The 14,315-nt window shown below is 51.0% G+C and overlaps 1 protein-coding gene across 3 annotated transcripts in view; it reads left to right on the top strand.

The window, feature by feature from the left end:
- The first annotated feature begins 575 nt into the window (after positions 1-575).
- LOC133340317 (junctophilin-3-like) overlaps positions 576-14,315 on the top strand; it is a 97,536-nt gene continuing 83,796 nt past the window's right edge. For all 3 annotated transcript variants that reach the window (XM_061548458.1, XM_061548457.1, XM_061548459.1), the window contains exon 1: positions 576-1,866. In XM_061548458.1, the coding sequence (XP_061404442.1) occupies positions 1,488-1,866 (379 nt within the window). In that variant the 5' untranslated portion in view covers positions 576-1,487. The remainder of the gene's footprint in view (positions 1,867-14,315) is intronic.

The raw sequence follows: 14,315 nt of genomic DNA, 5'->3' as shown, positions 1-14,315 counted from the left end.
CACAGATTGGATAATGGGGGAAGCTGAAATGTGGAAGCATAGACTACAGTACGGTAATGGATGTTACTCCACTGACCTCTGCTGGCAATTTGGCTCCGATGTAGGACCCTCCTGAGAATGGGTCTTGAGACTCTCCTGGCTAAATATTTAGTCAGGCCGAGAGCCTCCTGTCCATAACGAAGGAGGTCATTGCCTACAAAGATCTGTCAGTTCACCAGACTTGGTTTGTCTGACTGCCGGGTTGCCGAGTTTTGCTTGTTGCACCAATACTGCTGAAAATATGCACTCCAAAAAGTCCGTGTGGCTGATGAGATGTTGTCAGCATTACTTTCATTTTTTTACGGAGGGACATACAGTATTTGGGAAATGAGTCCTTCTGCAGACGATGTCAGCAAGGGGAGGGGTCTTCCGGCAGAGGGCGCTGCGTGCCTCTTAACAGTCATCACGCCCCCCCAACCCCCATCTTCATTCCGATCAGAGAGCAGCACACGGCGCCCTCGCGTCGCGCTTCCTCCGAGCAACCTGTGCACCCCCCCCCCGCCTGCGCGCCCCTTCTCCCCTCTCCGTACCAGCTCGTGGGTGACGAGGAGTGGGGGATGAGGAGTCGGGGATGAGGAGTGGTGGATGCTGTGCGTGGGATCTCGCGCGCGGCACACACGCGGTGACTGAAATCCAGCAGCGCTGCTAATTCTTCCCATCGCCAGAATCATCACAACCCACACCACCGTAATCACAACCACCATCACCATCGTCGTCACCGCCACCAATCATCTACCATCGTCACTGCCGCACGTCAACAACATCATCACACCATCAGCAGCACCATCATCACACCTCCGCCACCATCTGCTGCCTCTAGCCCTCCGCCGCCCGGCGCGCCGCGCTGATGCGGCCCGGGCGCGTGCACGGGGGTGCGAATCCATCTGTGCAGTGAGCGCAGCAAGCGGCGGGGGGGGGGGGAATCGACGTTGCCTTCACCGCTGCGCAGGCGCACAGCGGGACCCGGCGCGGGCCTCCCTCCCCGCCGGCGCGGTTTATTTTGGGTCGGTGAGGGCAGTCGATCGCCTCGCTCCGCCGCCGACCGTCCCTTTCCCGGAATAAATTGGCAACAAGTGCGCACTTGCTTTTCCTGTGCTCCGTGCACTCGTCCACTCTCCCGGTGGCTCGCTTGTGCGCTCCGATCCAACAAGCAGCATCAGCAGCATCACCATCAGGAGCGGCGGCGGCGCGTGTTCACAGTCCGGGATCTTAACGCGGAACTCGAATCCATCTCCACGAGGCACGCGTCCTGCAGGAGTCTCCGTGCTGGGTCGTGTGCCTCGTCCTCTCGTGGCTCTTCTCGTCGTCTCGCTGCACAATCGGGTCCTAGAGGGGGCCCCCCTCAATACTCCTGACCGCGCAGGGCCCCCCCCCCCCACTCACCCATACCCCCCCCCCCACAACCAGAGGAGCGTTGTGCGCCCCGCGGGTCTTAGCGCGTCGCATGCATGAGCGGAGGACGCTTCGATTTTGACGATGGCGGGGCGTTCTGTGGTGGCTGGGAGAGCGGCAAAGCTCACGGCCACGGCGTGTGCACGGGGCCGCAGGGCCAGGGCCGCTACGCCGGCTCGTGGAGCCACGGCTTCGAGGTGGCCGGCGTGTACACGTGGCCCAGCGGCAACACGTACGCGGGCCACTGGGCCGATGGCAAGCGCCACGGCCTCGGCGTGGAGAGCAAGGGCCGCTGGATTTACCGCGGCGAGTGGACGCACGGAGTAAAGGGCCGTTACGGCGTGCGCATGAGCCAGAGCAGCGTGGCCCGCTACGAAGGCATCTGGAGTAACGGCCTACAGGACGGATATGGCATCGAGACGTACACGGATGGAGGTGAGCGACCACCCTCACCCGACCACACATTACCTACTACACACGACACCCATATTTGACCACACAAAGACGCCAGCGAGACGCGTACACGACGGCCCCCATCGGCACGGCCCAGTTTAGTGGAGGAGAGCTCAGTTCCAGGTTCGAATTGAGTGATGATTCTATTGATTGGTGATTGACTCCAGTTACTCTGTCTCGTTCCGAGTTTATATGTGGGCTCGACTCTGACGCAAAGCACAGTTCGGTTTTCTCGATTGTTCACTCGCTACTCTCGCTGCCCGTCCAGTCAGTCGCTCCCTTGTCACTCACGTACCGCTGCTGCTAGATTGATTGTCTCGTCTCATCCATACTGTGTTCAGCCACCATACCGTAGGATACATTATTTACTTTAACCATTGGTTCATCGCACCAGTCTGTCTTTGAGCTCTCTCCAATCATCTCTTCTTCAAAGTTCAATAACCTTGCGCTAAGCAATAAACGTGTTAGCTCTCCTCTGCTTTTGCAATCATTAGTGCTGTTGTGAGCCGCTTTGTGTCATTCGCCTTCGGGCCTATGTTCAGTAATTGCAGTTATAAAAAGTCAAGAGCTCGCCCCCACTGCCCAGTACGAAGCCAAACCCATCCAGGTCAACGGATTCGGCTGTGTGATCATCAAGAGTCCCGTACTGAATGCACGGTACAGACGACCATTCACCATGTTGGTCAGGCCGGGTTGGTGAGTGGGAGGAGCGGGGAGTACAGGATCGGTTCAGATATCACTCGGTTCGCCGTCGGGCCAGAAACAAACTCACGTTGCGTTCATCACGCGATGGTGCGCTATCCACTGCGCCACCGCTCCTCACACGACCAGATAACAGCTTTTAGTCACGTCGAAAGAGCGCTCGTTAACGTGACTTGAAAGTTTTTTTGAACCGCCGGACTATTCGCGTGACTGCGAAATAGATATCGCAACCCTCCCCTTGTCACGTTTACCAAATCGTTCCCGTTGAATAGAGCGTGGCGAGAGTTGCAGTACGAACAGGAGAACCGTGGCAACGCCTCGTTTTGTGGGGGTTACACGTGGTCGTGTGCAGACCACGACTCTCTTGACACTTGGTGGGGAAGTTGGTTGGAACGTCACTCGTTGACGCCTCCGCCCGTGTCGAGGACTCGGTCTGCCACACGTATTCGTCTCATCCTCCTACCCACTCACTCACCCACCCACCTGTTCAACCATTCACCTACTCACTCACTCCCCTGTTCAGCCATTCACCTACTCACTCACCTACTCACTCACCCACCTGTTCAACCAGTCGCCTACCCACTTACCGACTCGGCCAACCACCCACCCAACAAAAAACAAGGACAAAGATCCCCTGTATAGCTTTAACAGACTGTTGGGGCAAGTGCTGTTAGCGAACACCTCTGAAGGCCGGCACGGCACACGAAGGAGTGGTGAAGTGGCCAGCACCACACTCTGCCGCCTTTGTCTCCCCAGTGATGACGTTTAAACACCGCACCGTACAATCATTTGGGGCTGAGTGACCTCGGGGATGCCCGGGACCGGTTTAGTTATCCGTCATCGATGTTGGCTGTGAGTGGGAATCAAACTTGGGTTGGCAGGTTCGGAGCGCAGTGAGATTACCACTGCGCTACCACTCCCCATACAACCACGAATTCACCTACTGGATCATCCATACTGTGCTCAACCCCGACACTGCACGTCGCAACACTCCTTTTTCCGCTTCGATATATTTGTATTTATACTGGAGGAATCCGATGAGCTATCAAGCTTTTTTTTCACAGATGTCCACTTCGGAATTCCCATCGTCTCTGTCCCCACACCCTGACAATATCCTTGCTGAATTCAAGAGACACGTCAACTCTTATTGTAACTTCGGCTGAGCTGTTTGTGTGTTGCTGACCGATTGACGTTTCGTGCCATTGTACTCTGTGCTCAGCTACTCTGTTTGAAAACAAAAGCGGCACACAGAAGGATAGGGAGCCATGCTCAGGGTGCCCCCCACCACTCGCGATTCATTTCATGCCCCCTCCCACCCCTCCTTAAAATCAAGCGATGTTTATCTTCCATAATAGATGGACTTTTTTGGGTTAAATCGTAAATATAAATGTGTCGTTAAACCCGCCACCACCCGACACAGCCAATCGGTAAGGTTTGTCACGTAAACAAAACGTGCCAATTAGTTACTGGTTCAGCACACCGATTGTGTATTGGAGAGTAAACCCACTACAACATTTACAATTCGAGTACCCTGACGTTTCGCCGGTAATTACAGCAACAACCAACCCCATCAGGGGACGGCCAGAGTTGTGCAGAAATCCTCCTCCTGTTTCGGTCTTAATTAGAGTGTTTAACGACATTTATACAGGGTGTTTTAAAAATAGGGACCCGATTTAAAATCGCTATATCTCTGCAACCACGAACCGCCCATGAATGAAACTCTTACCACTTGAATAGGCGGGGCATAGAGTTTCAAATGATTACCGCTAGATGCCTCTCCCAGCACACAAACAGCCCCTAGCCTCAGTCATTCGCAAGACACACTGCCTCAACGTTGGATAGGTCGCACGGGACCCCAAGACTTGGCGCTACACTCTTGGCCCCCAAGTTCCTCAGATATCGCACCCTGCGACTTTTTATTGTGGGGATACGTCAAAGACCCTGTTTTTGTGCCACCATTAGCGTCTAATCTGGATGACCTCAAAAACATAATCACGGCAGCGGTGACTTCAGTGGAAGACACTTTGAGAGGCGTTTGGGACGAATTCAACTATCGCCTCGATGTTGTCCGTACAGCAGGTGGAGGGCACATAGATCATTTATAAAATGTTTAGTAAAACTTCATAACTCATTAAACCGTTTGTAACTTTTAGTGTAATTGTAACATGTTGCCATCGTGAACATTTTTAAACCACCTTGTATTTACGCGATCTAACCCAAGAAAAAAACCTTATGGATAATATTGGTCACGAAAGCCCGCTACGTGTTAAATGGGTTCTTATCGTTGGCGTCCGTGTCACGGCTGCCCAACGCGAGTTCTAAGCCTTGCTAATGAGACGGGAACTTTTAAGTTACGGACAGGAGCGTCGTTAGGGGCCATCCATTTAGTAAGTATGCATGGAGGGGGAGGGGAGGTTGACCCAAATGCGTACGTTTGCGTATGGGAGGTCTACTGACAATGTGCATACGCATCGGAAACGGGGTGGGGGGGTGAAGCCTCGATAATAATAATTTGTCTACATTGGTCTTCAAATGAGTTAGATAGTCCGGCGGTGGACGATCTTTTTGCTTAAACACGTTATTATTAATCCTTGATCGTTCTGCGTGGATTAAATATCGGCCGTTTTATAGGATTCGGGGGGGGGCGGTGTCAAGCGTACGTACGTACGCACGCATGCAGGTGGGGGGGTGGTGTAAAAAGTACGCGTGCGTACATGGAGGGGGGGAGGGGTCAAGTTTTGACATATTTTTGCGTACGTACTAAATGGATGGCCCCTTATGATACTAGTGACGTCGTTGTGACTATTTATCAACCGTTTGAATGCACAGGAAAAGCGGCAAGGAGTGTGTATATCTATCTGGAAGAGTGGTAGCGCAGCGGTTAGCACACTGTGCGACTACGAACCGGGCAAAACCCGAGTTCAATTCCCGGCCACGATTAACAGCGAGCGATCTCTGTGCTGCGTGGTAAAACACCCCCCTCTCCCCCGTTCCCCCGTATACCGTCAAAGGGCATTCATCTAGTAGTGCATTGACAAAGGGATGTTATTCATTTTCACGTGCAGGGACATCACTCGAATGCATCACGATTTCTCTCTGGAGTATTTGCATTAAGAACGCTTCAAACCTGGCTGACTGCAGCCTGCACCCATTTGGTTCACAATCATTAAACAAATGTATAATGTTAATAACAAAGTAGTTGTACATACGCGCCCGTGCTTAATTTGTGTTTTCAATGAAAATTCTGGCATGTCTTCCACCCCCAGAAAGGGCATCTCGCACACCCCCAGGGGGTGCGTACACCCCAGGTTAAGAACCACTGACCCAATACATACGGCCAAGGTTGATGTTTGTGACGTTGGGACGCAAGGACCCGTTGTTGTTGACTATGTCACACAAACAAAAAGATACCCCGTATATCCTTAACAGACTGTTGCGGCAAGTGATGTTCGCGATCACCAATTAAGGCCATCACGACACCACGAGGTGATGGGATGGCCAACCCAGGACGCCTTCTGTCTCCCCACAGTGCTGATGTCACCGTCGTCTGTTATGAGCGAGAGTCGAACTCGGGTTGCCGGTTTCGTAGCGCATTGTGCTCATTACGCGGAGCATTGACAGAGGGGTTGTGCCGCATGCTCTTAACGCCGCTTCATGTCTCACCATCGCCCACACTTATGGCTCAAGTTTCCGTTGTGGTTTACATGGCCACGCTTCACGCCACGCCGGTCACTGCGGGTTGGTGAAGGCGACTGTGAGCATGGACGTACAGTCCAACAGTTGTTTTTTTTCATCACTGTGACAATGTTAGCAGCCAATGCACGAGACACCTCTTCTGCAAGTGGTGGTCGTCCGTGCAAGTGCTTATCGAGACTCAACCCCTTCTTAGCTCCTGAGATCTGACGAGATCGGGTGAATCCCTCGGATGATTTAGTCATAGGCCGTTGATGTGGGATTACCCAGCGGTGATTTATGACCGCTGCATAGACGTGAGGCATAGGGGTGTACACACGTGTGTGTACGTGTACAAATTAGTACCCGACACTGTGTAAACATCGCCACTGGAGAGACAAAGGCGGCCGCCGATCGTGGTTTTGGCCACCCACCCCCTCGTGTGGTGTGCCGGCCTTCATAGCTTTCATAGCAATGGTCTGTTGAAGCCTACATGGGGGATCTTTGTCTTATAATAATAAACTCGGTTCTGTATAGCGCAATTCTCACAAGACCTCAAATCCCTTTACATGTAGCTTAAGTGATAGAGAAAGCCTGTAAAAGCAGGTGTAAGATGCAATTTCAAAAGTTTAACAGACTCAGATTCCTTAATAGGCCAGGGAAAGCCAATTCCACAATCGTGGAGCCTGGCTGCAAATATCTCTGTCTCCCATCTCTGATGCACAGGTCACTCGACGACTCGTGTATCGCACGCCCACGCACCCTGAACGCGAGCGTCTTGCTTGCAGTTTCGTAAACCAGCGGTAAATATAGAGAGCGACTGCGTCAGCACGGGAGGCGGAAAGCGCAGAGCTCAGAGGCTCCCGCGGGAGGCGAGCGCACCCCTCGGCAGGCTCTTCCTCTCACCTACCTCTCTCTCACCTGTCGCTCTCACGTGTCTCTCTTCCTCTCACATTGTCCCTTCCTCTCACCTTGTCCCTCTCACCTGCCTCTCTCTCACTTATCGTGATCACCTGTCGCTCTCCTTCTAACCTTGTCCCTTCCTTTCACCGTGTCCCTCGCACCTGTCTCTTTTACCTTTCTCTCTCATCTGTCTCTCTCTCACCTTGTCCATCTCATCTATCTATAGAAGTTGTCCTCATCTGTGTCGTTCTCATCTCGTCACTCTCGCCTGTCTCTCACCTGGCTTTTCTCTGCCTTTCACCTGCCCTTCACTTGAATAAAAGTCCATCCCACCTTGGTTCAACAACTTTATATTCAGAAACTAAACACATTCCTCTAGAACACTGCCTTACAAATAATCTATATATATGAAAGTAAAAAATTGTCTGTTTGTCGGTTTTTGGCTTTGTGTGTTTTCGTGCGCTTACGAAGGATTTGGCTCTCCAACGGTGGGGTTTATGTTAATTATAAATAGACAGGTACCACGCCGTAAGTCCCGCCGTGAGCAAGCACTATTCGTTTTTCACATCCGTCAACTTTTAATAAGTAAAATTAGCGATTATTTAGCGTTCTCTTTATTTATTTATTTGTTTATGACGCATGCAAGACCATACCAACTCACGCGCCTTTGGTGGGGGGGACGGCCCATGCCAAGTCGCACGCCTTCGGAGGGAGTGAGGCGGACATTTTCTTTCACGTTAAAAATGCTTTAAAAATACACTAAATGCTGAGCTTAAATCTTCACCGTGTGATGTCCCCCCACCCTGATGCGTGCAGTTACTAATATATACAGTCACTAGATGCTACCACTATACGCCATAGATATTACTGCAGAGCATCCGGGAAGATTGTGGCTGGGGGGGGGGGGGGGGGGGTCAGGGGTAACAGCCCAGCCTGTCAAGGTGCCACCTCAGCCGGCTGGACAATCTAGGCGAGGCTGGAGGCTCTGCATGGAACTAGGCCTCACCACATCACTCTGTCAGGTGACTACTTTGTGCAATAGAGTCGGGATGCACTGCTGTAATCATAGCAGGTACGACCACAGTCAATACGCACTGCTGTTAGATTTTTAAGAGTAGTTTTGAAATATTTTGTTGGTCTGGGTAACGCCGGGTATATAAGCTAGTATCTATATATAATATCCCATGTGTCAAGCAATGGTCCTTCTTCATAGCACATCTGTCCTATATTGTCCAAATGGCGATTGCCCAAAAAAGTTGCTTATTACATGTGTCCTCTTAAGGCAGCGTTATTGACGAACGTATTGAGTCGTTAGTGATTTGTGACAGTATCCCCAACTAATTTGACTTCACATTCATCTCGCCTGGCTCACTGAATTCACATCACTTTCCCTGATGTTTGAACCCTTACTTGGCTGTCAGCGCCTTTTGGGGTGGCCACCTGTCGTGGTTTTCCCAGCTTCAGCCTCTTGTTGAGGAGAAGGAGGCAGCTACTTACTGCTCTCTTAGGAAATCTGTAAGTCTTCCCAGGACATTACAACTTCTGCTCTTGTGTCAGGTCTGTGCACTGTACTGCATTTACCCAGAAAATGCGGCGCCCTTTATGAAACCATTTAACCACTCTCCGCCCTCCCACCCCTCTTCCACCCGAGAAGCCAGTCCTCTAGGTTGCTACACGGGAGTTGTGTTTGATTGCAGTTTCTTAAAAACGATAGTTTTAATATTTAGGTTTTCCTTGACGTTACACGAGTCCCCTTTCCTGACCCCACCCCCTATGAATTCCGTGAATTATCGCGCTTCCTCCATTATTGTTTCGATTCAACAACCGATGCGAATCGTTCTCTCGTTAAGCCATTGTTGTTTAACTGCTATCTCCCGTCTCGGTTGGATCGTCTTGCGCGCTCAATTCGTGTAAATGTTGCATTTTCATATGGTCATTATCGTTATCATGAGCCATTGTCTATCCACTGCTGGATTAAGATCTACCCGCGCTGTCGCCATGCCCCATGGTCCAGTGCTACTATCATCCATCTCACTGCTTCCTGCATATGAGCTGAATTCCCATTTTCCACGTAGGTCTTCATCTTGGATGTGTTCTCTGCTCCGGCCACTATTCCGTCACCAGTGTCATCCATTGGCACCATTACTCCCGGCGATGTGTCCTACCCATTCCACTTTCTTAATCATCAATATGATGCATAATTTGCATATGTATAACCGATTCTTACATGCGCGGTTCCATTAAAGGATAGTGAATCGTAAGAATATATGTTTATGCCTGAATTGACTGATCCTTTCATGTTTATCGATTCATTGTTTTTATTGTTCAATTACTGCTAGATGCGGTTTTATTGTCAGGTAGTTTTAGTTTTTTTTACTTTTGAGGGATACAGGTTACGAAGCTGCATTAAGGCCGGAATGTAATGGCTTGCTCCACCCTCTTCCACCTGCCCCTGCCCTCGTTAAGTAACATCGTCTCCCTGGCTTAGCCGCTCGCCCCATGAGCTCGGATTAGGGAGGCGGAGATGAAAGTGGCATGGTTTGTGGTCCTGGGGACGCGGTCGCGGCGTTCAGCACCACGGACAGCGGCGACGAGAGACCCGGACTCCCACCACCTCCTGTTAAAGGAAACTGAAAATTGGTGTTGACCTAAGACCTAAGTACATTTTTTACATTAACCCCAAATACCCCACCTCAAGGAACCCGGTATTAATAGATATGTAAACTCAGAGATAACTCAGGATTTTAACTCGGAGGTAACTTCCCCCATCGACTCCTTCTAGGGCTATCTCTAAAGACACCCTTTCAAGTGACTCTGGCGTGTAATGACTTCAGACCTAATTGTAAAATGAACTGGGGAATGAGCCTCAGCCACATTCTTAAATCCACAAAACCACTTGTAAGGCACTAATGTTAATAGAGACGTAGCCTAGTAGGCTGACTAGGATTTCATCTCAAAGGTAATTTAAAAACTTCACCCCAGTGCAAGTGGTTAATCCTGAAACTCGCGTTCATGACCACTTGACCTTGGCGCTCGCCAAGTGGCTCCTCTAAGGTTGAGCTTCACTCTGAACAATGCCCCACGAATTAAAGGACACTCGTGTTAATGTAAGCGTGACCTTAGACCTGGTCTGCGGTTCAACGTGAGCAATAACCAAACCGTGCCGCTGGGTTAAGACTCAACTAACAGCTATTCTGTAGTGTCAACCTCATTGACTCACTTAACCAACATCTTGTTATCAGAGGGTTAACGCTAATGCTAACCTAGTACGTTAACCTCCATGCTGACCCTCAGTGTAAGTAAAATGCAGCTGACACCAGCGACAATAAAAACATTGGCTCTCTTCAGAAACCTTAACATCTGACCAAATCGCCTGGAATATGGCCAGTCTTAAAAAGACCTGGGAAGCTCAGCAAGTTTGAGCCTGGATAGTGTTTGGATGGGTGACCAACATGAATAACAGGTGTTATAAAGTCCGGGCATATGTTGCAGACAGCAAAGGCCAGGTGCAGTAAAATCTGTTGTTGTACATTGATACCCCGGTTTACGTCCGGGGATGCTTTCCTGAAAGGTGCAACGACGAATATCGAAACAACGTGAAACAATGCAATTTTTCTCATAAGCATTTATGATATAAGGAGGGATACATACTTTTTGGTTCTTTCGGTAAAGTCACGTAGGTAGAAATAAAATAAAATAAAACAAATCACGACGTTTCGATCGCAACACAAGCAATCTTCATCAGGTGGAACAACCACAGCAAGAAAATGCTGAAGTAGGCGAGAGAGCTGCCATGGCAAGATATAGGTAAGAAAGGGGGGACGCAAGGGGGGAGAGAGAGAGGGGGGGGTGTGGGGTAGGGGAAGGGGGCTGCGTGAGCGCTAGGGGAAGAGGACGTGAGGCTGGGGGTGAGGGGAAGAGGGCGGGGCTAGAAGTGGGAAGCTGAGTGTGGGGCACGGAGGGAAAAAAATTAAAATGTACTAATAATCGGCAGGTACGATGGAAACAACCGCAACCAGTTAAGGCATTACCTGTTTAATAACATCCTTCCAATGATTGATCAATTTGCATCCATTTTCTTGGTTGAAGTTATGTCTGTTTATATATCTGGATGGCTTCATGAATAAACCTTTGATAGTTGCCCGAAGGTTTGCAGACTCGCCTTGGTCTCAGAAAAAACAATATCATGCGAGCCCACAGCGTTATACAGTGAGTGAAAAAAGTATTTGATTCCCTGCTGATTTTGTACGTTTGCCCACTGACAAAGAAATGATCAGTCTATAATTTTAATGGTAAATTTATTTGAACAGTGAGAGACAGAATAACAACAACAAAATCCAGAAAAACGCATGTCTAAAATGTTGTAAATTGATTGGCATTTTAATGAGGGAAATAAGTATTTGACCCCCTCTCAATCAGAAAGATTTCTGGCTCCCAGGTGTCTTTTATACAGGTGTAATAAACGACTCCGTCAGACACTGCTGGTCTCCGTTGGTCTTTTATTCAAGTTCTTTCTCCTCACCCCGCTGGTCTCCTCCGCGGACCAGCGTCGTCTCGCACACGCCCCCGCACGCGCTTCCTCCTCAGCTTCTCCACTCGTCCTCACACCCCGCTGGTCCTGACAAGGGACCAGCGTCTCCTCTCGCGTGCCCCGCACGCTCCTCTCGCGTGCCACGCACGCTCCTCTCGCGTGCCCCGCACGCTCCTCCATTAGCTCCTCTTCCGTCAGTCGCTCCGCTCCTCCCCGCTCCGCACACCGCTGGCCGACGGTGTGCCGAAGTCCCATCAGCCACATGGCTGATGGCGCGGCGACCACCCAACGTGGTCCCGCTTCTTCACTCCATCAACTGACCCCGATCTCTACCGGGCTCCCCTCTATATCCTGTCTCCCACGTGACCCTGACTCCTCCCCTTCCGGATCGTCCGATCCGGCCTGCCCATACTGCCCTGCTGGCTCCACCTCCATTCACCTCGCTTTCCATTGGAGCCGAGGTGAACAGCGGCCCCTCCCACACGCTTCCCAAACCGGGCTCCGCCCCCAATACCCCGGGCCGTGTGATTGGGCCAGAGCCCAGCAGCAACCCCATTTACGCTCACATTACATGACACCCCCCCCCCCCTGATGAAAAATCCAGCCGTCCCGGTTGCAATAGGATAAAATAATGCGAGCGATGGCATCACAATCAAGAATCACCCCAGACACAACGGAGAGTATAACAACAACACAATTAACGAAAGGGAAGGGATCTGGATCTGGTACGGAACACCGGCCCGTCCTCCATGCAACAAGCAAGAAGAATTAAGGAATGGAAAGCAATGCACAACAACGGTAACCGACACGCAAGAACGGCAGACGCGCATAATCAGGAATGTGGTGTCTTAGAGCGTGTCCGTGTTGCTGGTCTCTCGCGTGCCACACACGCTCCTCTCGCGTGCCGCGCACGCTCCTCTCGCGTGCTGCGCACGCTCCTCTTGCGTGCCGTGCACGCTCCTCCGTTAGCTCCTCCTCGCGCGCGCCCCGCATGCGCTCTCCCGTCAGCTCCTCTCCTGTCAGTCGCTCCACTCCTCCCCGCTCCACATACCGCTGGCCGACGGTGTGCCGAAGCCCCATCAGCCACGTGGCTGATGGCGCGGCGGCCACCCAACGTGGTCCCGCTTCTTCACTCCATCAACTGACCCCGATCTCTTCCAGGCTCCCCTCTATATCCTCTCTCCCACGTGACCCTGACTCCTCCCCTTCCGGATCATCCGATCCGGCCTTCCCATACTGCCCTGCTGGTTCCACCTCCATTCACCTCGCTACCCATTGGAGCCGAGGTAAACGGCGGCCCCTCCCACACGCCCCCCATACCGGGCTCCGCCCCCAATACCCCGGGCCGTGTGATTGGGCCAGAGCCCAGCAGCAACCCCATTTACGCTCGCATTACACCGGTAACGAGCTGAGATTAGGAGAACACTCTTAAAGGGAGTGCTCCTAATCTCAGCTTGTTACCTGTATAAAAGACACCTGTTCACAGAAGCAATCAATCAATCAGATTCCAAACTCTCCACCATGGCCAAGACCAAAGAGCTCTCCAAGGATGTCAGGGACAAGATTGTAGACCTACACAAGGCTGGAATGGGCTACAAGACCATCGCCAAGCAGCTTGGTGAGAAGGTGACAACAGTTGGTGCGATTATTCGCAAATGGAAGAAATACAAAAGGACTGTCAATCTCCCTCGGCCTGGGGCTCCATGCAAGATCTCACCTCGTGGAGTTGCAATGATCATGAGAACGGTGAGGAATCAGCCCAGAACTACACGGGAGGATCTTGTCAATGATCTCAAGGCAGCTGGGACCATAGTCACCAAGAAAACAGTTGGTAACACACTACGTCATGAAGGACTGAAATCCTGCAGCACCCGAAAGGTCCCCCTGCTCAAGAAAGCACATATACATGCTCGTCTGAAGTTTGCCAATGAACATCTGAATAATTCAGAGGACAACTGGGTGAAAGTGTTGTGGTCAGATGAGACCAAAATGGCATCAACTCAACTCGCCGTGTTTGGAGGAGGAGGAATGCTGCCTATGACCCCAAGAACACCATCCCCACCGTCAAACTTGGAGGTGAAAACATTATGCTTTGGGGGTGTTTTTCTGCTAAGAGGACAGGACAACTTCACCGCATCAAAGGGACGATGGACGGGGCCATGTACCGTCAAATCTTGGGTGAGAACCTCCTTCCACCAGCCAGGGCATTAAAAATGGGTCGTGGATGGGTATTCCAGCATGACAATGACCCAAAACACACGGCCAAGGCAACAAAGGAGTGGCTCAAGAAGAAGCACATTAAGTTCCTGGAGTGGCCTAGCCAGTCTCCAGACCTTAATCCCATAGAATATCTGTGGAGGGAGCTGAAGATTCGAGTTGCCAAACGTCAGCCTCGAAACCTTAATGACTTGGAGAAGATCTGCAAAGAGGAGTGGGACAAAATCCCTCCTGAGATGTGTGCAAACCTGGTGGCCAACTACAAGAAACGTCTGACCTCTGTGATTGCCAACAAGGGATTTGCCACCAAGTACTAAGTCATGTTTTGCAGAGGGGTCAAGTACTTATTTCCCTCATTAAAATGCAAATCAATTTATAACATTTTTGACATACGTATTTCTGGATT

Source organism: Lethenteron reissneri, chromosome 9, assembly GCF_015708825.2.
Source record: "Lethenteron reissneri isolate LAM-NWPU_2019-01 chromosome 9, ASM1570882v1, whole genome shotgun sequence".
NCBI lineage: Eukaryota > Metazoa > Chordata > Hyperoartia > Petromyzontiformes > Petromyzontidae > Lethenteron > Lethenteron reissneri.
This window is presented reverse-complemented; position numbering and strand designations above follow the sequence as displayed.